General features: G+C 38.3%; 1 protein-coding gene across 1 annotated transcript in view; it reads left to right on the top strand.

Annotated features, from left to right (window-relative positions):
• Positions 1-26,526, top strand: part of RBKS (ribokinase) — a 72,159-nt gene that overhangs the window by 25,365 nt on the left and 20,268 nt on the right. The window contains exons 4-7 of the mRNA XM_084202253.1: positions 2,395-2,457; positions 9,548-9,712; positions 15,457-15,548; positions 25,425-25,613. Coding sequence (XP_084058379.1) covers positions 2,395-2,457; positions 9,548-9,712; positions 15,457-15,548; positions 25,425-25,613 — 509 coding nt within the window. The remainder of the gene's footprint in view (positions 1-2,394; positions 2,458-9,547; positions 9,713-15,456; positions 15,549-25,424; positions 25,614-26,526) is intronic.

Raw genomic sequence — 26,526 nt, 5'->3', positions numbered from 1 at the left:
AATTCTATGGTAAATGCAGTACATTTCACCTTTGCTTTGTGAACTGACACATGCAGTCATTTGAGAGACTGCAGCTGATGTTAGCACACATACACACAAAAATCAATGTTAAAAGGTTTTCAGAAAAAAGGAAAATTAGGCTTCCACAATATTCTATTATCTTTTACCTTTGTTAAACCAATTCCCTCTCTACTGTGCACTGCTTAACTATATGATCACTTTTTTGTCTACAGCACCCTTGTCTCCTTTGGGGTGGACAAGGATGGACAGATGTAATCACTAAGTGGCAATTCAATATTCTGTTTATCTCTTCTGTTTAATGTGCAGCCACAAGCTTAATCTACTGCATTATTCAAGTACTGCCTTAAAGACAAAATTATCAGTATTTTGTGGGCTTTTTTATTATGCTTATCAGTGTAGCATCTAAATATTTCACAAATGTATATATATAGGTTTATTCATTGTGTGTCTTTCAAATTAGGCAAGAAACCAAGCAAGGATGCCATGAAAACAGTGTCTGTTAGTGTACAGTTCTGAATGTCTCCAAAGCATGCCTACCTCGTGTCTTTGATCATGTAAATGAAGCAATTATAATGCATAGCACTTAATGAAAACGCATATGCCACAAAGAACCTTAATGTTTTCTGATTTAAATTATTGATCTTGCAATGTTAACATAAATTTTAAAAAAATCTTTCTAGCAACAAAAGAAAAGTGTAGGGAAAATAGTCAGAAATTCCATCATATTGCAGTTCATTGATACCTAAGTAGATCAGTTGAAGGGCTGGAATATTTAGGTCCAAGGTCCCAATTTCTGCTGACTGAGTTAAAAATATCTCAGAATTGTGTTTGACTGTCACCTCCTCCATTGATCTGCCCTGGAGAAAAATAAGATATACTGCTGGTGAGGTTGATGCAGGATCCTAACTTGTATTCCAAGTTCTGGAGGCAAAGTTGATTCAATGTGCTCAGAGGTTTTTTCTCAAGATGGTCTTATTTCAGTCATGGGCTTTTTGTCCCAGTTTAATAATTTTCTAGCATATCCCTGTTGTTGTACATAAGGATACTGGGTACTGGATGAAAATCCTTGGGGTAATGCCAGTTCTGCCAGCTCTCATAACTTGGGTCCTTGTTGTATGTCGTCATGTTGCTCTTCTGTTTCCTAGCATATCAGCAGACCCCTTTTCTTTCCAATTCCAATCTGTTTTGTAATTTTCCCCTTTCCCTGTGTTTTTGTCTTCCACAACAAACCAGCTGCCAGTGCTGCTCAGACCATTTAGATCTTTATTGATCTGTTGTGCCTTTTCCCACATTTGAACCGGGCAGCTTGCTGCTCATGCTGCAAGAGCAATGAGAGTACAGAAGACACGCATACTCTGCTTTCAGCTCCAGTGTGCAGACAGAATTCATGGTGAAAAGAAGCTGTAATTGCAAGGGAAGTCCTGCTGTGACCCTGGTAACTGAGCTAGACAAGGGTACCTCCAGGGCAAGTACCTGCAAGACTTCAGCAAAACCAGATGAGCATGATGTAAAGTGTTTTTTCTGCCTTCTTCAAATTGGAGCAGACTGTTAAACTGGCCACAAAGGTACACCTTGAGAAAGAAGCCCACTTTTGCCCAGCATTAAATCCCTGCTCTACAATCTACAATCTACAAATCCCTGTTCTAGAACACCAGAGCTCCTTAAACAAAAGGTCACCAGAATTTGTCTCAAATGGAATAGATTTTTCTCAAATAAAGTTTTTGGAGAAGAAAAAAGAAACCCTCAACTTTTTGGTCAGTTTTCTGCCACAGTGCAACTGGTTTCTACTACCAATTTCCTGTCATTGGTTGGTATTTGACAATTTTGCTGTCAGCTGAAAACAGGTTCTTATAGTAGGAAACATGGAACAATCTTTCTGACAGTACTGCCAGCATCATGTTAATTTCTCTGAATAATAATCCAAAGAGGATACATATAACCCCACCACTGCCTACATAGCATTAGTTAATATTGCTGCTGAAATGCAAATCTACACAGAATGAGATGCTGGGTTGTTTTAGTATTTTTGTTTTTCTTTAGCCTTGACTCTATTGTTTCATTGGATAAAAGAAATATTTCCAAGTAGGAGTAGAGTGCTTGAGAAGGCTGTATAAATAATTTGCTTTCTCTAATGCAGAGATGTAGCCAAATTAAAGAATGTTGGACTCGTATTTCGTTTTGTGGGTGTAAATTAACACTTTTTGTTGTTGTTAGCTTCTCTGGCATTGTTGCACATGAAAGAGTAATTAGCATTTTTAAATTGCTGGAGGTTATGGGTTCATTTTAGATTTAATTCAATTAAACTGCATCACATGCTATTGGTTGAAAGTAATGTATTGAACTAGTGCATGCTCTAACTTTTCCCTTTCTTAGCATTTGTAGGTCAAACTACAGATGCTGCTACTGGAACTGCTTCAATAATTGTCAACAGTGAAGGTACATATTTCTGCTCTGAATTGTCCTCTTTGTTCTGCCTTTTCAGCCATGAAAGAAACTCTTGACTTGTCACTGTTAATTGTGGATTTTTTTCCTACATTTTTCTTTTTTTTCAAGATTTTATTCACACTTTATTGAGCTTCTGTTTATTGCAGGCAATGTAGAATTAGGTGCCTAAAAGCAGCAGAATCAGATTCTTTAATTAGCAGTGTGATAGCCATATTTCAATTAGCCAGCTGAGCTATCTAGTTTTACATTCCTGAACACTGAATGCAGTGTATTAGAAGGTTAAAGCTCTCCTTTTCCACTACAAATTATCCAGAACTTTTACTGTAGAATCATTTAGGTTGAAAAAGACCTTTAAGATTATGGAGTCCAACCATTAACCCAGCAGTGCAAAGTCTACCACTAAACCATCTCCCTAAATGCCACATCTACATGTCTTTTCACTACCTCTAGAATTGGTAGTTCAGCTGCTTCCCTGTGCATCCTGTTCCAGTGCTTCACAACCCTTTTAGTGAAGAAATTTTTCCTAATATTCAATCTAAGTCTCCCCTAGTATAACTTGAGGCTATTTCCTCCAGTCTTATGAGGGCAAGGTTTGCCTCCTCAGGACACCAAGTGAGTCGTCATGCTCTCAATCAGGAAAAGGACTTGTGCTCAGTATAAGTAGAAATATTGTAATTTTGTAATTGTAATTTTACTGCAAGTCTTGATTTCAAGTTGCATCTGCAGTAATGAGTACACAGTGAAATGGCATTTTTTTTCCATGTTAGTTTTCCTTAGCCTATGCCTTTGCTCTTATTTTGCAGAGGAAGAAATAAAGATTTGGCTTGTTTTCATATTTTTTGTTAAGACTGCTAAACTATCCTCAGAAAACTTTATATCTTTTCCTCAAGCATAGTTTAATCAGTCAGCTGATCAACCTAGTTTTATATTGTCCTGGACACACAGTATATTAGAAGGTTAAAGTTCTCCTTTCCTATTATGACTTACCCATCACTTCTACTATAAAATCATAGGTTGAAAAAGACCTTTGAGATCACCGTGTCCAACCATTAACCCAGCACTGCCAAGTCCCCCACTAAACCATCTACCTAAGTGCCACATCTACATGTCTTTTCAAGCTATTTCCTCAAGCAATTGAGAGCCCTTAAAAAAAGTGTGTCTGGATCAAAAGATAGAGTTTAGGACTGATAATGTTTATTCAAACATAACAAATTAAGTGTGAATGGATTAGTTCACTTCTGGAGTTGCTAAGAGGCTTCATTTGAACAGTTACCACAGCTTAGCTGACACATCAACTTACCAAGCTTCTATGTAACCTGATGGTTGTACATTGGGCTACAGCTCAAAATGGGAAAGGAAACATAACTATTTACTCATGCAGCAAAACTGGGAAGGAACTGTGACTAAAGGCAAGCCTACACAGGAATATTCAGGAAAATTAGGCAAATTAGTTGGAGATGTGAGTTTAATTTTCCCTAAGTAAGATTAATCCAAGCCTTGCATGACAGCTCTAACTCAGAAATAAGGTAACACTAATGCATTGGATAACCTGGATACCTGCCTGTTAACTTCCACCTCCTTTTCTGGGTTTGGATCAGCAGGTAGATTACACAGCAACTCTTGAATCTTCTTATGCTGCCTACAGTCACCATGGACATTGCAAACAGGAGAGACAGTGGGAATCCAGTAGCATTCCTGGGCCTCACTGTTTTGTACATGTCTTGCACTAGGCTTGCTGTCCAGACTAGTTGAATAAGAACCAGTCTTATAATTTCCCAATTCATATGCATGGCCAGCTAAGATAAAAACAGTCTAACTGGAACAAACAGAGGATGATCTGTTAAAATTTTACCACCAAGAATTTTTCTGACAAGGAACAAAACAATCTTGTGGATGTAAAACCTTTATTAGCACCAGGAAAGGGAAATGGATATTTGGGGCCATGAGGTTCACAGTGGGCTATCTTACATGTTAGTGCCAGTGTGAAGGGTATATGACAGTCTTGTGATTCACATAGTGACATGAATAATGCATAAAGTCATGTAGTTTGGGCCTCTGAGTAACTGAAAAATCATATGCTAAGTTAGTACTGGCCTCAAATTTAATTTAAAATCTAGTAGAAGAGCAAACCTGGTCAGAACTATGCTCTAAAGCAAACAGATGCACAGAATTGGTAATGGTTCTCGTTGTTACTTCTCTCAAAAACCATCTGGCGCCTGAATTGAGTAAATTGCAGTAAAATAGCAGTACTTATGTGCTTTGCTGTTGCAAGAGACATTTTCTTTTTTTTCTCTGTAGAAACCTGGCTGATTTGACCTAAGCAGGCTTTACAGCAGTTTTCAAAGGGCTTGTCTACACATGCATGTTTTACTGCAGTGGCTGTGCTGGCATAGCTGAAACACCACAGCACTCTATGGACTGATGTAAAGTAGTTTCTGCTAGTTCAAATTGTACCTGAAAGGGAAGCATTTGAAGTTGGGGTTGGTGATGTTGTTTTGTGTTAAGATGAGGGACAAATAAAAACCATAGCTATCATCTCTTCAAATTTTTGTTGCTGTATTGTTACATACCTAACCTACCCTTCTTACCAATTCTTTACATTTACTGATACTTGGGAAAAATACCAACGCAAACCAGCTGAGAAAAATCACAGGGACATATAAAAGGTATAAAAGTAGAGGGTATATGATGCTGTGATGTATGAGTGAAGGCAGAGCAAAGAAAAGCTGTAGAGATCAGAGTCAGATGAGGCTCTGAAGTAAATCTTCCCTGATGTTACCTCTGTCTGTCTAACTGGCAGAATTTCCTGGAAGTTTTTGACTGGTTACTGAATTGCACAGGTATAACTCACCCACTATTGTAATTGGCAAAATGCTAAAAATTGGAAAATATCAAGCACATTTGATACTCTCAAAGTTGATTATATTCTGGGACAATACAGTATGGTTTCAATAAAAGATAGAGAGGTTCAATCTCTGTTTTAATGCAGAATGGTAGAGAGGTGTTAAACGAATTTATAGAGCTGCACTGAAAAATGTGCAGCCCGCAGATGCTGCAAATAGCTCTGGACTGGTCTCAGAAAGCTGTGCAGAAATATTTCTGGGATCTTGTGTTCCTTTCAGTTGTTCTCTTTTATGCTGCTGCCTTTTCAGAAAGTTTTGATTTCACTAAACACAAGCATACCAGGATCCTCTATATCCAAATCTCTACTTTCTCGCTTAAGGATAAAAGCTGGTACAGCCAGCTGCTTTTCTTAACACATTTTCTTCAAGGTGCATCACCCACCCAAGGTTTTGTTTCCCCTTTCAGTCTGCCTTCTTGCCACTAGCTCTGTCACTTAGCGCACCTTCTGCTAGCAATGTGATATTGGATGGTAAGAGCTCCATAAAGTGATGATGTGTTGTACTTTTACAAAAACATGTAGTGAGGGAAAAACCTTCTTTGTGGATAATTTTTTACATGATTACCTCTGAAGGTTATTGCAGCTTTGTCCATATTTGGTGCTGACTGCTGATGGTGCCATTATGTTGGCCTAACTGGACTAGAGGTTTGAACAAGTCTGACAACATTCATATTCATATTCCTAGCAAAAATTCAGTGGAGGCACAACAGAGTTTGGCAAGTTATGATTAAAATTCTCTTGATTATTGCAAGTTAGGACTTGGAGCTCACCTACACAGAACACTGCATGATAACCCTCACTTGAGACAGGCATTGTGCTGACTTTATGATAAAGTTATTAATCATTCATGGACAGTGAATAGACATTATTCTGTAAGCTGAGTGTACCTTCAGTACCAAAACACTACTAGTAAAAAAACATTCAAAATATATATAGGTAAGGCTAAGTAAATAAGGCAAACTTAGAATACATATGCCAACTTGTTTGTATTATACTTTTCATAGAGGAAAATCTTTGGTTTGAACCTTCAGGTTTCAGAAGAAATGTGACGTGAATTTTAAAGACTTTCTATATATTGACTTTCTTCATTAACTTGAATGTTTTATGTGCAAGACTCTTCGATGTTTCTATCAAGCGGTTGCCTAGAAATTATGATACCATAACACATCCCAAACCCATCCTCATATTCATGAACTATGTGATTTGGCAGCACGTTTTTCTTATAACATTCTTTTCTAATCACAAATACAATTTTCTTCTGTGTGAATTATTAAGCACAAGCTCTGCAGCTATTGTTACAATTACACTGTTTGATCTGATTGATATTTTGATTCATTCTAAACACTACTGATGGTTTTTAGGCTTGTCATCCAGTTTTAAAGATATTTATCGCACTGTGGTGTTTACTGGTTTGACATTTGATTTTTCCACTGGCACTTCTCATCTGGTGTCATCTATAAGATGACCCATGTAAAAAAAGGTCTGTCTTGAGTTATCCGTCTTTTTAAGAACTGGCAGTAGCAATTTTAGATGCCCAACTTAGGACAGTTTTTATGTATGCAGCATTTATCCTGACTGGACCCAGTCCCCATCTGGTGTAAGCCTGTGCAAGCTTATCAGCTTCATTTAGCTGTTACAGCTTATAGCAAGTGTGAAAGTGGCCCTTAATATTCTAGCTGATGTCTGCAAAACTCAAAGTTATATAGATGTTCCCATCAAAACTGATATTTTTAGTTTAGGAAAAGAGATTTTAGAATTAACAGTAATGCAGTAAATACTTTATTCTCATTCTTGGCGTGGGTAAGGTTTTACCTCACTGGAGTAGTTTTAGAAGTTAGGTCCACAGTTTAAGGCTTCACCCAGGGCTGACAGAGGTACATAGACTTTTCTGGACAATAGTTTATCTCCTCCTCAAACAGATTTCTAAGATTTGTCAGACTAAAAAAACCTCTGAAAATATTTGTCACTTCTCCTTGTTGAAGGAACATACAAAAACAATTTTTAGAAGTTGGTTTTCTTAGAGTTTTCTAGTGTGTAGGATTTTTTTAACTTAAAAAATTATTTCATGTTGGACAAGATGAATCTCACCCCTCTTTGCCATCTGTCTTTAACTCTGTTGTCCCTGATGCTGAATTCCCATCTGATTTCCCTGGCAAGAAATAATTTCTTTCAACAAAATGGTTGCTGTTAATACAAAATTTTGTGTTAATTGTGAGTGCATGGGTCCAGATTCTGCCTTCATGCACCCCAGTGCAAGTTTTGTTGTGATTGCTATCATTAAGTGTGGTATACATAGCTAAGAACAGAATGGGGTGGAGGGGGTTTCCCTCCAGCTTGGGTTTAGTCTGTCTGGACTGTTGCACCACAGTAGTACTGCATTTCCCTGGCAGGTTTGAAAGCAGACTCTAAGTCTCTGACCTTTTGTAGTTAGGAAGAAAATCTTCAGACTGTGATCCACTGTAGCACGGTCTACCTTGAATTTGTACATACGGGTTTAAGCAAACAGCCCCCCTTGCTGCCTTGGGCCATTAGCTCCAAAGTCTGATAATAATATACATGTCAGTACAGCTAAACAGTTCAGCAAGATAATGCAGCAAGACATGTGAATAGAGTCTGAGACTCTAGGAAGCACAGAGGCCAGGCAGAAATGAAAGAGATTCTTGTTCCACTGATTGCCTGTCTTTTACTGCTTGCACTGCTGCACCCTAAAGCTATCAAAATATATGCTTGGCAAAATAGGCACAATTTGCCTTTGAATATTTCCCCAACAGGATTCAGATATCTTTGGTAACATTTACGTGTCAGAAGGTTTTTTTGTTTTGTTTGCTTTTGTTTTTTATCCAAGATGCCCATCATTGTCTGTTGAAAAGCAGGGCGTTGGCTTTTAAGTGCTGAGGTTTTGCTTTTCATATGCAGCTGTTCTGTACCAAAGCATTGACAGCAGAATTGCTTTGGAAAGCTTGGGTCCCTCCCTCTGAGATCACTATATTATTCTTTCCATTGTCCTGCTTTCTTTTTGGAATGTATTTAGGGAGAGAAGCTTTGCACGTTCTTAGTCAAAGGACTTTGAAGTCACATTCAACAAAAATAATGTATTTAAAAACATAAATATTTATTTGCAGAGTAATTCAGTTCATTACAGAATTGGTAGCCTTTAATGATTGGCAGTCCTTAAAGGAATCTTCAGCGGGGGCGGGCTGAGCCTGTAAATCAAGGAACAACTGACTTATTGAAGTTAATACCTGAGTGATTAATAATAAATTTTAATTTGAAGGCACCCATGCCTGAAGGTCTCTAAGTGTTGTAATAGAGATTAAAAAAAGAAAGAAATTGCAATAAAAGAAGGTGATTTGTGTGTCTGAAGAAAAACAAAAGAATATTTGGAACCTACGTAAATGAACCTCACCTAACTGTAAAACAAACTACAAGAATAAAAAGGATCTGCCATGCTTCCACATGCACAGCTTTGTTTAGACTATTCTTCTGGCCACCTGTAGGAGCCGAAGAAGCTGTTGCCCACCTTCTTTACTCACTTCTGATAAAACTTTCCTAAGACACGGGCATCACCTTTCTGGGCTTTTGTGACAAGCTGGTTCTGGTTTTCATGATGATTAGGAGCCCTAACTTGAAATGTCTCAGGTAAATGGTGCAAGCCCACTTCTCTGAAATCTAAAGAACATGCATAATTTTCTTAGCTGTGTGAAATACTTTTTGTTCCCAGCTGATGGGAAAATTAAAATTTTTATGCCATTTTTGGCATATGAATTCAGTAATCACATTGATGCTTTTCTCTTCCAAATGCTACTGGAATATTTTAGGAAGATGCAAATATCACCCTCAGCGTGTATCCACGATCTCCACTGTGACTAGTGCAGTGCTTCTTTAGAGTTCACAGAAGACACCAAAATAAGACTGGGGAATGCCCATATGTGATTTTTCCCAAAGGAATATATATTGTGTTTATTGTGCAGTGTTAGTTCATTAGTACATCGGTCTTTTTGATTATCCTCTGAAATATTTGGGTATTTGAAAATGTCAGCAATGCATACAATTTTAATGGGGTTTTCTTGGGAAGTAAATTGAAATACTCATCTGAAATATATTGTAAAAAGTGCAAGGAATTGGTTTATATACTTTATTGTCAAAGTTAAAGTAAAAAACTCAATATCTTCTCTTTAGGACAGAATGTTATTGTCATAGTCCCAGGAGCCAACCTGCTTTTAAATTCTGAAGACCTGAAGAGGGCTTCTGATGTCATCTGTAAAGCCAAAGTGGTTGTTTGCCAGCTAGAAATAACCCCCGCTGTTTCTCTCGAAGCTCTGAAAATGGCACGTGCCAGTGGAGGTAATTTAACATAAGCCGTTCTTTCTCTTTCATTTGTGCTACATGAAAAATACTCTTTATCATGCTTTCTAAATAAAGATCCTGTAGTCTATTCTGGTTTCTGTCATATTAGTTTTATTTAGAATTGAAACAATAGCCAACAAATTCATGCTATGCTAATGAGAACTGAATTTGCTTAAAAATTTTTGCAGTGTTGACCTTGGATAGCAAATCAACTCCTACCCTTATAATCTCCCTGTATATGTCTGGTGCTGCCTTTCCTCCTGTTTTCGTTCTGTGACTAAATACAGCATGTTGTTGGTAGGTCAGGCACTATGGGCCTGACTCTGCTATGATTCCAGAGCAGAACAGGCATAATGAATGTAAGTCAGTAAAGTTCCCCACACAGGAAGGTGAATGAAATTACTTCAAAACCAGACTTATGCCCTTGTTCTCCCTGCATAGCAGTAGGTATGGCTGTGGTTTTTTTGTATAGTAGTTGACATCCTTAAAATTAAAAAAAAAAAGCTTTTGTATCCTAACCAAAGCTCTTGTGTGACTGGGCATGATGCCATTGCATAGACACAGTCATGGTCTGTGAAATTATTAGAAAATTGTTACTGTTCTGTACTTTTAAATGTAGGGCATTGTTCCTTCAGTGTAGCATATACATAGATGAAAGCTGATATTTTGCTTGAACAGGATGGGGTTTCATTACCAACATAACATTTTTGTTGTTTAAGTGCCTGTAATGCTTTCAGTTACTCAAGCACAATTACCACAGTATTTGAACACTAAGTAAATAATTATGCAAGAGAGGCATCTATATGAGATTTTAAAAATGTTTTTCCCTTCTATCCAGAAGATCAGACTGAGAGGAGACAGCTCATAGCGTAGTCAGTCATGCAGGAGATCAGGGATGCAACTGAGATCAGACTGCAACTGGGATTACTATTTTCTTGAAGCTGGGCCCAGGCTAGCTCCAGTAGATCATGGCATACTGGAATTGTAGGCTCTCCAGTTCACCTTCTGCACCATGACCTGTTATGCACCTGTTGCACTATATTTTTGTCATTACCTTTTATGAAAATGGATAACAGCATTTTAAATCTAACGGTTAATGGACTCTAGTTGAATCATTAATCAATATCCATGACTTATCTTGTCCATTTCTAATTCTATGAAACAGTTTTGGCAAGACGCTTCACACTTTTGTCACCCTCCTATGGCAAGATGCCAGCCTGTGACAGAAGAAAAGACAAGATTTTTAAAAGCAATTGAGAAAAATTCAAACCTGATATGCAGAACAGACATGCAATCACTTAGCAACTGTAGACAGCACAATATATCAAGAAAAGATAGTAGTTAACTGTGGGCCAGCTGTAGTTCTGTGCTGTCAGTGTGTTATCATTGTACAGCTCTTCTGTCAGGGAAGTTTGGTTGCTTGTGCTTTAAAACAATAGGCTACACATGTTCAAATGTCATGTGCCATCAAATCTAAGTAAACAGCTGAGTTTGTAGCACTGTAAAAACCTATCTGTAGCCAACAGTAAATTGTTAATGCAATTTCTCTTCTTTTAGCTTGCAATACCCTCATGTATTATGTAGCACTTCATGTTAGAATGTTCGCTTGACTATTTTTGTGTAAAGCAGATGCATACCCAGATGCCTCAAACCTCTGTTTCAGTGAGGGTTTTTTGCTTGTTTTTCTTCATTCTTACTGAAAGAAATAAACAAAAGAGAGAAAGAATATGGAGACACAGGCAAGAACTCTTTGCTTTCCTTCAGTAAAGGTCATCTGGGTTTGTAAGCGGGAGAGGGACATCTCATCATGTCATGTACATGTCATGACATCCTCTCATTGTGGGAAGGAAGGAAGGAAGGAAGGAAGGAAGGAAGGAAGGAAGGAAGGAAGGAAGGAAGGAAGGAAGGAAGGAAGGAAGGAAGGAAGGAAGGAAGGAAGGAAGGAAGGAAGGAAGGAAGGAAGGAAGGAAGGAAGGAAGGAAGGAAGGAAGGAAGGAAGGAAGGAAGGAAGGAAGGAAGGAAGGAAGGAAGGAAGGAAGGAAGGAAGGAAGGAAGGAAGGAAGGAAGGAAGGAAGGAAGGAAGGAAGGAAGGAAGGAAGGAAGGAAGGAAGGAAGGAAGGAAGGAAGGAAGGAAGGAAGGAAGGAAGGAAGGAAGGAAGGAAGGAAGGAAGGAAGGAAGGAAGGAAGGAAGGAAGGAAGGAAGGAAGGAAGGAAGGAAGGAAGGAAGGAAGGAAGGAAGGAAGGAAGGAAGGAAGGAAGGAAGGAAGGAAGGAAGGAAGGAAGGAAGGAAGGAAGGAAGGAAGGAAGGAAGGAAGGAAGGAAGGAAGGAAGGAAGGAAGGAAGGAAGGAAGGAAGGAAGGAAGGAAGGAAGGAAGGAAGGAAGGAAGGAAGGAAGGAAGGAAGGAAGGAAGGAAGGAAGGAAGGATGGAAGGATGGGTTGTGAATAACTATAGTGGAAATCTGACTGGACAAATAAAGGTTTTTAATGGTCAATGGTGAGAAGCTGCTGCTGCCTCCAAAAGTCTGGTTTTGGACTTCTCTAATGACAGACTCCATAAAAGATGGCTGATAATGCCCAGCATATTAGTACTGTAGTGAAAAATTATCTGGAAGCATCCTCAGTTAAAGGTTCCATGTCACTGGCAAGAAACAGGTCTATTTTTCAGATGCTTCAAGCTTTTTAATCTTGGGCTACAATTTTTCATAACAGCTGTTTGTCTGTGGTTAAACTTTTCATGATTTCTGCCAAAGCACTGTGGTTGCAGAAACCAGGCAATGGAAAATGCCTCCCACCCTACCCTAGCTTTTAAATTATGAATACCAGCTACCTTAAAATTTACTTTAGACTTGATAGCAAGGGAGCTTTCTTTTAAAGATAAGCCTTCATAACGGTATGGAAATCTGCCTGATTTTAACTGTATTATCAGCCTTTGGAAAATAAGTACCTTTCCCACAGACATCAGAAAATTGTATAGAGCTTCACAGTTAGCTTCCCCTGAGCATCTGTCCATACAGGCACTTGTCCATTTGGGCAGCATGACTTCCAGTGTAATTCCTGAATCTGGTTTTAGGCAACTTCTTTTATACTGTTAAGGATCTGTTGTAGGCCCAGGAACTGAGCAGGAGCTTGCTCAATTTCAATACAGAAGAGACAAAGCTAGATGGGAATGCTGGTGATGGAGAGTTGATTTCAGGCAAAGGAAATGTAGGAGAGATTTACTTGATTTTCGGGGGTGGCAGAGGAAGAAAGAAAGGAGAAGCTGAAAGAATTGGAAGCTGAACAAATTGGAACAGAGATTAGGATTTGTTGAATAGAGATTGGAAGATGGAGGTAGAGTCAGGGAGCAGGCTGTGGGCGCTGGAAATGGGATCAGGAATTCTGGGCCATAAAGGATATGATGTGGTGAAAGTTGAGTGAAAAAGGTTATAATTGCTTAGTTCCTATGTAAGGAGGCATAAAGAATAAAAACTTATTGAGGAGAATGGATCTTGGCAAAGGGAGAGAAGTGACAAGCTCCAGGAGTAGTCCTATGGGAATCTCAAACACAAAGCCAAGTTCAAGTTGCTGCACCTGCACCTGGATGGAGCACCCCTGGTATCAACCCAGGCTGAGGGATGAATGGTTTAAGAACAGCCCTGGGGAGGACGACTTGGGGCTGCTGCTGGGTGAGAGGCTGGAAATGTGCACTCTCAGCCCAGAAAGCCAAACGTGTCCTGGGCTGCAGCCAAAGCAGCGTGGGCAGCAGGGCCAGGGAGGGGATTCTGCCCCTCTGCTCTGCTGAGACCCCACCTGGAACCTGCATCCAGCTCTGGGGGCCCAGCACAGGAGAGACATGGACCTGTTGGACAGAGCCCAGAGATGGAGCACAGAGATGCTCAGAGGGCTGGAGCACCTCTGCTGTGAGGCAAGGCTGTTTGTTCAGCCTGGAAAAGTCTTAGTGGTGACCTAATTGCAGCCTTCCAGTAGCTGAAGGGAGCCTACAAGAAAGATGGAGACAAACTTTTTACAAAGCATGTAGTGCCAGAACAAGGTGCGATGGCCATCCAACCCAGGCCATTCTATGATTCTATGATTCTGTGAAAGAATTTCAGCAGAAAATAAGTTCCTCAGGAGGACCAAACAGATGATCCTGTTCAAAAGCCATGCTCTTCTTCACAACCTGAAAGAGGATCTTTGGGTTCCTCTATTTCCCCCCATGCTCAGCAGACAGTAAATATGGGAGAAAACTAATAGTAGCATATTACATTGTGCTCATGACCAGTCTGTATTACTTAAAACCCAAGTTGGAACACTTCCAGTGCTGCTCCTGACCCATGCACATGTCAGTATGATACCACATGACAGTTTGTGTTCCAGTATGTGCTGTTTTTTGTTTTACCTAGGAAAGTATACCTTAAAGTTTTATGTTTAAGAAAACTTCATTAGTGTTGCAGTTAAGAAAATAGGAAATGCAAGAGTTAAGGTTGCCTGTGAAACCTTAATTTGTCTCCTTTCTGCATATGTATTATGTTGCAGTCTTTAATTATGTGATCACATGCTGTTTTTCAGTGGTATGTGATCATATAATTAAAGAGTTTATTATAATACATACTGTATTGTAATAATTTAAGGGAGCCAAATTAAGATTTCATTGGAATTCGTAATCCTGGCATTTTCTGACTTCTGAGTCTTTGTCACTTTAATACTGTTTTTAATGAGGCAGATAGAGAGGCATGATAAAGTTGTAGAGTCAAAGGCTAAAACTTTTTAAGTGTCAATCACCTAAACTTCTTGGTACTCAGATTTCAGAAGTCTCTGTGCATCTTTGTCCGTTAGGGCATTAACTGGGATTCAGAGATGTTCAGGGTGTCTGACTATTACATGCTATAGCTTAAATATGTGTTTAGGACTGAACATTTAGGCGTCCAGATTGGAAGATTTGATCGCTGACTGTAAGGAATATTTCTGAAGTAAGAGTGTGTGCTTTATTTTAAAATGATGGCCTTGTGGTTAAAACTCAAGTATTAATCATGGAATTGGCAAAGTGAAAAACCAAGGCTGCAGACTTCCTATGTTAATAAATGAGTAAGTCACTTACACTGTCCTCATGACAAACCTTTGCTGCTGCTACTAGGGGCCTTAGGCTACTACAGTTTAAAGTTACGTTAACTAATATATTCTACCACATGTTAAGTTTAGGTCTAGCTCTGCCAGATAGCATACTAAAAATATGCAGTGCCTTGTCTACACTACAGTTTTATAATGTGGCATTTTGAAGAAGTTAGGTAACACATTCAGAAGCATATTTAACTCCTTGTCTGGACATGCCCTTCATTACTCCATAACTCGTGATTCTTCATGTACGGAACTCAGATAACAACTGAAAAATTCTAGAATTAAATCAGTTCTTGTAAAATTTATTAATATCATGGAATAAGCATCATCAGTTAAACAAATTGCATTAATGTCTAAGCATTTTCTCTCTCTTTTTTTTTAAAATTTAATAATTTCTTGGAGTTTTCTGAACTTTTCTGTCATGTTCCCATCATGACAGGTGCCTGCACATGAATTAGAATGGAACTTTAATATAATAAAACTTTTAGCATTTGTATAAGAGGAGGATGCAGAAACTGAGAGTAATTTGTGTGTTAATCATAAATATTGGGGTCTGTGATAGAAACACAATAGTCTTTCAAGTGATGGTGTATGAATCTAAAACACTCCAGATTTAGATTTACTTTTTCTTTTTTTTTTTTTCCAGTAAAGACTTTGTTTAATCCAGCTCCAGCCCTTGCTGACCTAGATCCACAGTTTTATACCTATTCTGATATCTTCTGCTGCAATGAAACTGAGGTAATGGTCATATGTCATGTTAAAGAAAGAGTCTAAAGCAGGAAAATTTCAGGATAGTCTTCTCAGAAATACAGCATAGGGAACAGGAAAATTGAGCCATGCTCCTCTTACCTGACCTAACCAGCAAAGAGGAGTATTCTAAAATAACTTTATCTTGCACTTGAAATTAAATTAGCTGTTTGCAGCAGGAAAGTTGGGTCCAGCCTTCCTTACAAGTATTTCAGCAAAACGCATCCATAAAAGGACACTTGTTAAATGTTATCACTGAGTGGTAAATATTAAAATAGTTCCTTGTCCTTGGTCTGTGGTCCCTTGATATGATTAGCAGGAATGCATTAGCCATAGTGTTCTGACAGTTTTAAACTCTGTTGCCAGGAGGTGATGCACGCTTGCTGCACTTGATGGTAAATAGTAGCTTCAAATGCCTCTTCCTGTCAGATCTGTTTTCAGTGAATCTTCTCTGGCCTTCAACTGTATATTTTGCTTTTTTCTTTTTTCCCCCCCCGCCTCCTTTTCCTCTCTTTTCTAATTCAAGTGTTATTTCTCCCAAGGGAAATTGGTTTTGTCACAAGAGACAAATTAACCTCATCTCATAAAACGTTTGTTTAAATTTGCTACTTATTAGCATTAGGCATGCTGTGTTCCTTCCCCTCACCCTCTCTTTATATAAACAGGAATGTGGGAAAAGTAACCTATTGGATAGGAGCCATGCATTGATCAGAATTAAAGTTATCTCTAAGAAACATGAATTCTGCAATGAACATGATCCCTTTGGGTGGAGAGGAGGGGGAAGAGCTAAGAGAGAGCATGGCACTGCTTACTTGTAGTGTTTTTTGTCTGATGACAATGTCTGTCACTGTAAATTTTTGAAGACTCAGTTACCCTCTTTTGAAATTTCTGTTAAACCCCATCACAAACCATATCAGAAGTTCTCAGTCCACGGGTCTTCTAGCATTTAAGGGTCAGCCTAAGTAACCCAAAAAGACATCTAAATTTTTTTCTGGGATGTTTAATTATGGTTCTGCCAAGTTCTCATACTCCAGAGAATTCAAGAATTAGCAAAATAGCAAGGTGGGAGATGCTATGGCTCTCCAGATTTCTGGAAGCCAGAGTTTTCAGGATAACTGGCAGTGATACAAGTTGTGGCTCAGACACTGTACAACAGATAGCAGAATTCAATTCTCTGTGATGAAGAGAATGCTAAGGCAAAGTATTTATTCTTGTTCAGGGGACTTGCAGAACACCAGTATCATGTTTTCTTAATGATATCAGAAAGCTCTTATGCGTGGACTATGCCTCTGGATTGGCTAAATGGTGCAATGGCTCATATTTTGGGCTGAGAACATCCATAATCTGCCACTATTTAGTAAATATCATTTGTTGTTTGCCTTTTTCATAATGCCACTTGATAATATTTTTCCCCCTGCAAAAACTTCTCCCCCATATGTTAGAAACAAAACTTTATTCTTCTTTACTTGTCTATTCCTGACTTTTCTCTCTTTGCATCACACATGTTAGAGTTTTCCTTTTGTTGTATTTTATTGCTAGGGGACAGTCTTGAAAGAGGCATTCTTTAGAAGTGTAGCTTGCTGGATGCAGGGGTATTATTATTACCACCACATGGAGAAAAGAAAATTGCTTCTATTTAGAGAACAAGAAATACAGGTGTATAATTATAATAGATCCCTGCTCACTCATCTACCTTTTCCTGCAGAGCTGGGGATACAGTTTGCATTCTTTTCTGCTGTTTCCTTTTAAAAAGTAATTACCATGTGAAGATAGCTAGGATCACTGGATGCAAGGTCAGGCACAGAAATATGCTCTCTGCTGTTGAGGAGGTTCATCTCTTCTGAATTTATGGAAATACTAGACATATGGGAGTTCCTGCCAGCCATATCATGGGAGCATAAATCCAAGTGTACAGCATACTCTGAGAACAACAATGGCTCATAAATACCTTTGTTTTTAGAAACAACCTTTTGAAACTTTGCAATGAAATCAATTATGTTAGCACAAATGTAATATTCAGTTTTGTTTGATTTCATTCTCTCTGTGTGTATGATTTGTATTGAAATGGTTTTTAGGGATGAACTATTGCCATTGTTCCTTTCTTGTTGCTGAGAAAAGAAGGAAAAATCAAGCATTTGTTTTTCTTATGTCACAAGTTTGAAAATAGTTTTTTTAGTAATTGTTGTATGTTCATATACCATCTGTTTTCTGTTATCTTTCATGACTTTCTTTAATTTCAGATCTCTATAATGAGTACACTTGAGAAGTTTGATATACAGACAAATGTTTACATACCCAAATAAAGGTTAGCAGTCACATCTCTGCGTGGCACTTAAATCAACAAGTTAATTCTACAAATCTTAAAGATAATTCTAATTTTTTAAAACTTTATACATTCAACCAACTACATATGCATTTCCATCATCATCTTAAATCAGGGAGTGCCTAAGACTTTGGTAATCCTGAATATGTACTGGGAAAAGATCTTTTTATCCTATTTAAAAAAAAAAATTCCTTAGTATTTACTGGCAATTACAGTTAGAAAATAGCATTTGGATAAGATGGACCTTTTGCCTAAGCCACTATGGTCATTCTCTTGGATTTTAAAAAATTATTATTCTCTGTGACCAAATTTATTGAAGGTGTTGCTTACAACTGCCTTCCTGAGTGAGGTGTTTTGTTCCAGCTCCATTGCCTCTCCTACTTGGTATTTCTAAGTCTCAAATGTCTTCCTTCTTGCAAAAATCCTATTTATGTTCCAGCTTTACCCTTTCTGGAATTTTTTTTTTTTTTTTGTTATCTGGTATTTTTAGCTACTTCAAGAAAAAAAAAAAAAGAAGTGTATTTCTGCTTTATCTTTACTAAGTTTTTTAAATAGTTAATAAACCACCTTGGGTTTGAAGGTGAATTCTTTAGAGCTGCCTAGTTCAACTGCTTCTAAAACATTCTTTTAAACACAGATATGTGTTCTAAGAGAAGATTAAATTTTTTTTTTTATTGCTTGCCTTTTTGTTTGCCTTTCTTAGTAATTTATATTTACAAGTGTTTATCACAATTTCATCATAATAACCCTCTCTTCCTTGTTCACCAAGAAAAACTTTTAAATTATAAAATCCTGTGGTTTGCAGATAATACATGAACAGTATGTTTGTAAGAGAAAATTATGTTTGCTGTCAAACAGAACACCAGCCATACAGTTTAAGACATCTTCATAGACTGTGTGGAGTGTTTGTATTATCAAAGATGAGAAAAGGGGTGGTCCTTGTGTTTAGCTGAATTATTACTGAGTCAGAGTTTCTGTTATTTACATCTCTAAAGGTCAGGGTCTTGATCTGCAATGCCTTTGTCACAGAACAGAAGTTTAAAGATGTCAGCTCTGGTGTCAGCCATGGGATGATGGCTCTCAAACATGCAAATATCAAATACAACATCAACAGTTTATATTCAATTCTTTATTACATGCTTTAGGATTTAATGAAATCACATGCAGTATCTGGTGTAACAGCACAGCTTGTTCTTATGGATTTACGTGCTAGAGAGAAGCAAACAAATTTACACTATCAGTGAATTATCTACCATTAGTTTGTCTAGAAGGCTCTTCACAGGCTGTTCTTTTCACTCTTGCTTGTTGCAATAAAGGGGTTTTTATGTCTGACATTAGTTTCTTTTTATGTGGTTCATGAACAAAAATGTCAGAACAAATCTTGCAAGGTTATCAGTTCTTTCACTGCTTAGCCTGTAGTTCAGTTTTATCTTTTCCCAGAAAGATCAAACTTGTTGAGACTAGTTTGTTAATTCCCAGATGTAGCACAGCCTAATCCCTGAGGTTTGTGCAGGAATGTGCTAGTTCTCCATTCCCTTAATTCTTCTAATGAAAAATAAATGTATCCAGTGTCATCCTGGTGAAAACTAATGGTTGTTCTTTTCAGTCATCTATAAATGTTGAAAAAGAGACAACCCTATACCAGACAAGCTCTTTGGAATACTTACCATTTTTTTCCCACGTATTTGTGTGATTCCTTGCTGCAGATGGCTCTAGGCATAACCACAATGTCAATACAGTTCATGTGTTGTTTTTCTTTCTTAGCGTGTGCATGCAGTTACATAGCCCTGCAGGTTAGGAACCAAAATATATTGCACATCAGCAATTTCAATTTGATCCTAAACGTTTTGAAGAACAGCTGCTTCTCTGTTCAAAGACTACTGAGGAGCCCTTCAGGAGAAGAAAAACTCCTGAATGGTTACAGCAAATGATTAAGTTTGACAAGCCATTTTTAATGCAAAATTGGGAACTACTTTCTCCCTAATGTAAAATGGATATCAGACTTCTGATCTAAAGAAGGCCTTGCAAAGTTTTAATTAAATACTAGCATTGGAGCTTCAATAGTAGAAAGCAGTACAAGTTAATTGCTGATTTTTTAAAAGCTGTAAGATATATAAAAATAACACAGAAAAACAGATACATTCCTACCGTTTCCTTTTAAGTGTTACTGTCTATTAACAGAGGATAGATAATTTTTTGGAATAAATATTTGTTAGTATGTCCAGAATCAAGAGACATTATTGCCTTTTGCAAGATTCAGAGAATATGAAATTTATAAAACTTTATCTGTAGTCTGGGATAAGGACATTTAAGATACTGCTTGTTAATATAGAGAGATTAATAGTAAGAATAATCTTCCTTAAGAAAATATAATTGATCTCTCTAGGAGTCAACACAAAAACAGGTCCTTTGGAAATTCCTTTAGAAATAAACTATTTCAGAGCATCTCTTGAATTTGCCTCTGGTGTTTTAAGTAATGGAAAGCTACTATTCTGCCATTACATAGAAGTTGCCAGCAATTCACAGTATATTTTATTTCCATCTTTGTTCTAAACCCCTTTTTATCAGTTGCTGGAAAGTATGAATTTTCCCATATTTAGTCTGAAATGAAAGATGTTACTTTTGGGAGGGAAATTATAGCTTCAGGCCAATTCATTTCAATCAGTTTTTAATTATTCTAGCACGGTAAGTATTTTTGCCTGCCTGTATGTAAAAAATTTTTAATTTGAAACAACTGGAACTAGCTTGGCTTGTGGCCTGACCTTGCAATTTCTTATACACTAAATCTGTTGTACTACTTCTTGGGGACTGTTCACATGTGTTAGAATTAATGAGATTGAGTTCTTGTTTTGTCATTCTCAAAAGAAATCTTCTAAGGTACAGGCCAAGTTTGTAGCCAACTGATTTACTGTGTTTAAATATTTGAAATGAAAAGTATTTTAAATCATCATATGCAGTTTTAGGTGCATTAGCCTTAAAACTGGGACAGTTTCCCTGTTACTATTTATTATTTCTCTTCCAGTAGTACCTGGGAACATTTGCTAAGTTGTTATTGTGCTAGGTGCACAAAACCCAGTCCAAATGATAGACTGCTCCCCAAGGAATTAATGCTTCTTGTTATTTCGCCAGTTTATATTTGTTGAGGATCAGAGGATTGTGGAAGTTAGGAACAGACGTCTGGATGTTCAACTAGTCCAACACCCTGGTGAAGCCTGTCCAGTTTAGGAGGGATTGCTCAGGGCTTTGTCCAGTCAAGTTCTCAATCTCCCAAGGCTGGAGCCTGCATGACCTCTGGGCACGTGTTCCGCTGCTTCATCACCCTTGTGGTGAAAAAGCTTGTCCTAATATTGGAATTTCCCATGTTCTAGTTTGTGCTTGTTGTCTCTAGCCCTATCCCTGTGCACCTTCAAGAAGACTCTGGCTTCATCTTCTTTATACCCACCTACTAAATTGGCCTAGACAGCAATTAGATTTTCCCCTTAGCCAGGAGTTCTTAAGGTTGAACAAGACTGCTTCTCCCAGCCTCCTCTTGTATGTCCTGGTCTCTGGCCTCTGACTGTCTTGATGGCCTTCCACTGCAGTGTGCTGTGGTAGGTCGGTGTCTTGTGCCAGAGTTGCCAAAACTAGATACGATGCTGCAGATTTGGTTGTGCAAATGCCAAGCAGAGGATCCAGAACATCTCCCTGGAAGTGGCTGCCCCAAGTGCACCACAGCTAGGAACAGCTGGCAAATGCTCCTATGCTGGGAACATTCTCAGTTGGAGCCAGTGTAAATTACTGTTGCTGTTGAAAGAAGTTAATTGTTTTGGGTTGACTTTGGCGGGTAATGTGGGACTCAGGGTGGTGTTAGTTTTAACACAGATCTGCCTTGCAATCTTAGTTTGTTTCCAGGCCACACCAATGGCAGTCCTGGCACATGAGAGAAGGACATTTGGACAGGAGGCGCAAGGAAAAAGCAGGGCCATTTTCTTTTATGTAGCACTTCTGGTTTGTGTCAGCTTACCAGGACTAGACTCCACAGTCTAAAGAGAAACAGAGACTTAACTAAGATTACTAAAGACTGTGACCAAGAACCTTCCTATCTATGAAATGAAAAGTTTTAGTTAATTTTTTCTACCAGTCTTGCAATCAACATTTTGAAAATAGTATGTAGCTTGATTATGTAATATCCATCATAGGTTTATTCTGACAGCAGTTGTATGGAATGCCATCTTGCTTTAATAAGTCCATTTAACTGAGTAGTTTTATGAGACTAGCTGCAGAAAAATAAAATTCTTCATTTACTGCTCTTTTGTACAGTATGATGGCAAATGTCCACATTGGGCTTTTACTATTGTTATTTAATTTTTTTCTTTACATAACCATTAGTTATTTCCCTCAATTGTACCACAGTTTGTTTTTTAAATAAGATTCTACTGAAGGGAGGAACTTAAAAACTCACCACAGTATTTAACATCAGTTGACATTTACTGCAATTTCTAATCATTGGCACAGAATCTGTCTGGCTTCTGCTGCTTTTATGGTTCTTCCAGCTTGTTCCAGTGTTTTTTAGTTGTACCATCCTGCTGTAGATGAGTTAGATGATAATGGTTTGAAGCAGCCAAAGATCTACTTTTATACAGACTCTGTTCAAAATAATTTTGTTTATTGGTATAAGCAGTGTAAAGATTAAAAGAAAGATTTCTACAAATATCTGTCCCAAAACAATTCTTTCACTACTCAAACAAAAAATCCTGTTGATTTGGGACATGGGAAGCACAAAGAGGAGTAGTGTCATAATGCTAAGCGTATAGGTTGAGCATTTCATTAAGAAGAATTATTATATTTAAATACTTCATTTACCTTGCCCATGAGCTTATAGAAGTATAAATATCAGGTAAATAAAGCAATATTAGATTTTCTGTTACTCTACCAAAACCAAATACACGTTCCTTCTGGAGACTTTGCCACAGAGGTAGAATGTTTGGAATTATTGCCCCTCATAAAGTACTCTGAAAATTCAGTTTGCCTGTTTCATTCAAGGATTTGTGTTAAATTATTTTTATTCTTGTAGCACAGGGCACCAGGTGTTCTGAATACAGGAATACATAATTCCTGCTCCAGAGATATTAAAATTCATGAAGACACTCGGACTCTTTAGACACTTGAGTGTACATATATTGTCACTATAGGACATGAAAGAACACAAGCTCACACTGCTGTTCTCAAGGTGAAGAGAAAAGGGAAGTTTATTTTCTGACTCTAACATTTGTAGTTTTCCAAAAGTGACAGTGGATTGGAGGGTGACAGTGCCACCTCTCCAATGACACTGGACAAACCAACAGTCCATCAAAGTTCTCCTCCTCCATAAAAGAATGCAAAACAATGAGTTATTTACAGAAAGTGTGTGAGAAAGTTCGCTACAATAATGTCAACAGGAGAAGGCTTAGAAAAACTTAAAAAATCAGGGCGACATCATATTTTTTAATATTATATGTCATCTATCTGTAGTTACTCCAAAACCATTATTAGTGAATTGATTTCCTGGAAACCTTGTAAGAAGATACATTCAAAAGGTTTTGTGAGATACTTTTTGAAAAAGAATTTCTTCCTAAAAAATACTTTAATAACCTTTTAAAGACTGAAAAATGTTTGATATATTTGATACTGCAAGAGAAGTTTGAGCAGCATGGTGGCATGTCAAAGAGAAAATTGGACAGATTTAGTTGCCTTCTTATAATTTAGATCTTACTATATTCTTCTCTGGGATCAGTGTGGTTAAAAAAAGTAATTTTAAGTTGCGTGTACCCGTTGACCACGCCTTGCCCCTGCAGTGCACCAGTTTAACAACCAGAGTCCTGCCGCACCAGGCTCTGCCTCGATAGTGACCAGATCAGCAGCGCTGAAATAATTCCTGCATTTGTCTAAGTAGGGACTGCAGCACTTAGTCATGTGTGTTTAAAAATTGAAGCGATTAAGTGCTCTGCGAGTGACACTATAAAGGCTGGGGAGTGTGTTGGCATGAAGCGGCCCTCGGGAGCCCAGGGGCGGCTGCTCCGGCCTGGGACGGGCTGACACTCAGGAAATGGCAGTGGCGAGCGCCGGCGCTGACTCACGGCCGGGGGCGGCGTGCCCGGGCCGGCTGCAGCGGCTCCTGCCCCGGCTGCCCGCCCGCTCCTGCTGCCGCTCCGCTCCCTGCAGGCTGCAGTTTGTTACACCGGGAGCTGCGAGCGCTGCATTCAAGCTTCCGTCATGCAGAGGAAGGTAGTTTGAAATATCTCAGCAGCTGTTCGCCAAGAAGCTGAGCTGCCCATGCAGTGAAGGTCAGGAGAGTAGCTGCTGAATAGGTTCCAAAGAAAGTTTTCTGCTGAAAATAAGCCCTAGGAGTGTGGAAGTTATGCTCGCCTATGAAGCAGGTATCTGAAAATGCTTGACTGCATTCTTTAAGATGCAGCAGCAGCCTTGTAATGCGAGCTACAGTAAGGCTTCCCTTTTCTCAGGCAAGCAGGACAAAATTTAGTGAAGACAGCAAAATGTAATGTGTCTGTTTACTTACAGTTGAAGGCATACAGTATTTTGCAGGAGATCTGCCTGGTAGGCTGTTTCAGAGAAAATAATTTCTCTTCCTTTTCTTCCTGTTTCATTCTTGATCTTTTCCCTTCCAAAAAGAAGAGAAAAAGCACATTACATTTGACAATACAATGCCATCAAGAAAATGTGTGAAGTGGTGAAAATGTTGTTTGATTCTGAAGTCTCCATTGCAGATTTTGGTGTAGTTTTGCTCTTAGTTGTGTGGAACTAGAAGAGATTAATTTTAAGACCCAGCTGGGAGAAGTTTACTTAAGCTCACCATCAGTCAGAAGAAGAGTTTAACTGCATTTAACTGTACAGAGCCAGCACAGTTGACAGAGACATGGACATGGCTGTAACACAAATATATAATAATTTTTTAATGGGCCTTTGTCCAAAGGTGGCTTCAGATAAATTTTAGCTATTCTCATCCAAAGATATATATTAAACTGAACAGAGTGGTCAAAGTTGAGCATTTTTTTTTTCCTGAAAGAGATTTTCCTTTGTGATGTCCCTTTAGTTACCTGAACATTGAGAATTTTAAAAGGTATTTTAAAAGTTCCTACTTAGTGATAAATTTCCCTCAAGAATAGTGACCAAGTTGATTTGCAGCATTTTTTCACATTAAACCACAAAATGCTTTTGCCGAGACTGTGTCACTGTGTCTATTTCATGGATGAATAAACAGAGGCATGTGGGAGAAATGTGATTTTACTAATGGTTGTATAGCAGGTAAGTTGTAGAAGCTGGAAAAGAACCCACACCTCCTGTGTCTCTCTGCCTAGGCTGCTCTCTGTTAGTCTGCTGTGCCTGAAGTACACACTGATTTCAAGCAAGGAGCAAGACACAGCTGAATATCAGCGTGGGAAGTGGTTTCATGATCATCCTACAATACACATTTTTAAAAGATCCTAAATACTGTTTTCAAATGCAACAGTTGTCCAAAAATGAATGCTGTCAGATTATGATTTTCATTTGCGTGGGTTGTTTTCCAGGCAGAAATTTTAACGGGCATCCCAGTTGGCAACCTTGAAGATGCTGAAAAGGTGGGACGCATGCTGTTAGGAAGAGGGTGTAAGCTCGTAATTGTTACTCTTGGAGCAGAAGGCTGCATGATGATATCAGGAGACGAAGCCATTCCAAAGCACGTTCCTGCTGGGAAGGTCAGGGCTGTGGACACTACGGTACGTTTTTGTGGTTTAACTGTCTTGCTTTGGAAAAGACTGCTTAAGCACTAGGGGAAAGCAGTGAGTAATCAGCCAAATCTTTGGGCACTAGCACAAAGGCTAATTTATGATGTGAAATTGGTATCTTGCTTCCAGTGTCTCATATATTAAATGTCAATTCACCTGAGTTTTATAGTCTGTATTGTAGATGAGCTAGAGCTATTATACTAAAGGTGTCCTCATGTTCCTCCTTTGCTGAGTACCTGTCTCTAACTGTAGTATGTGATGCCACTGGATTGAGCTGCAGTCCTGTTTTTCACCTTTGCCCTTTCATTTAATTCATCTTGTCTAGAACTCAAACACTGTGAGAGAATGGAGGTACTACTCACAGTCTGAAACTGAATGTTTGAGTCTTCTGACAAAGCATGAATTACTTACCAAATCTAGCATAAGCTGCTAAAGACATAATATTTGCAGAATATTGTGGAAAAACCCAAAAGTTCTTCCTGTTTCATGAAGACTGTTTTATGATGCTAGGTAAGGGATACTTGGTCAGGTGCATTTTAATCTTTGACATTAGGATACTTCTTTGCTTCCTGCTCAGAACTAAGTGCAGAAAACATGCTCTGTTGAAACCACAAAATACAATACCCCCAGCAGATGAGAAAAACAGGACAGGCAATAGTTAAGATATCATTGCTATGAAAACCTTACCACATAGCACATATGGGGCTATTTTGTGTTCCTAGTATTATCTGACATAAATCCAAAATAATTCCAGTGGAGTTACTGAGAGCAGAGCAGGTCACGTTATATGTACTGACTATACATTTAAATGCCTGTTATAATAACGTCATATTACATATGTTCTGTTACAATAGTTCATTAAAATCCTGGAGATTTTACCATCTGGTACGTTCCATATCTGAAT

This window comes from Fringilla coelebs (assembly GCF_963513975.1).
Source record: "Fringilla coelebs genome assembly, chromosome: 3".
Classification (NCBI taxonomy): domain Eukaryota; kingdom Metazoa; phylum Chordata; class Aves; order Passeriformes; family Fringillidae; genus Fringilla; species Fringilla coelebs.
Note: the sequence above shows the minus strand (reverse complement) of the source record. Positions and strands in the feature narration are given on the sequence as shown.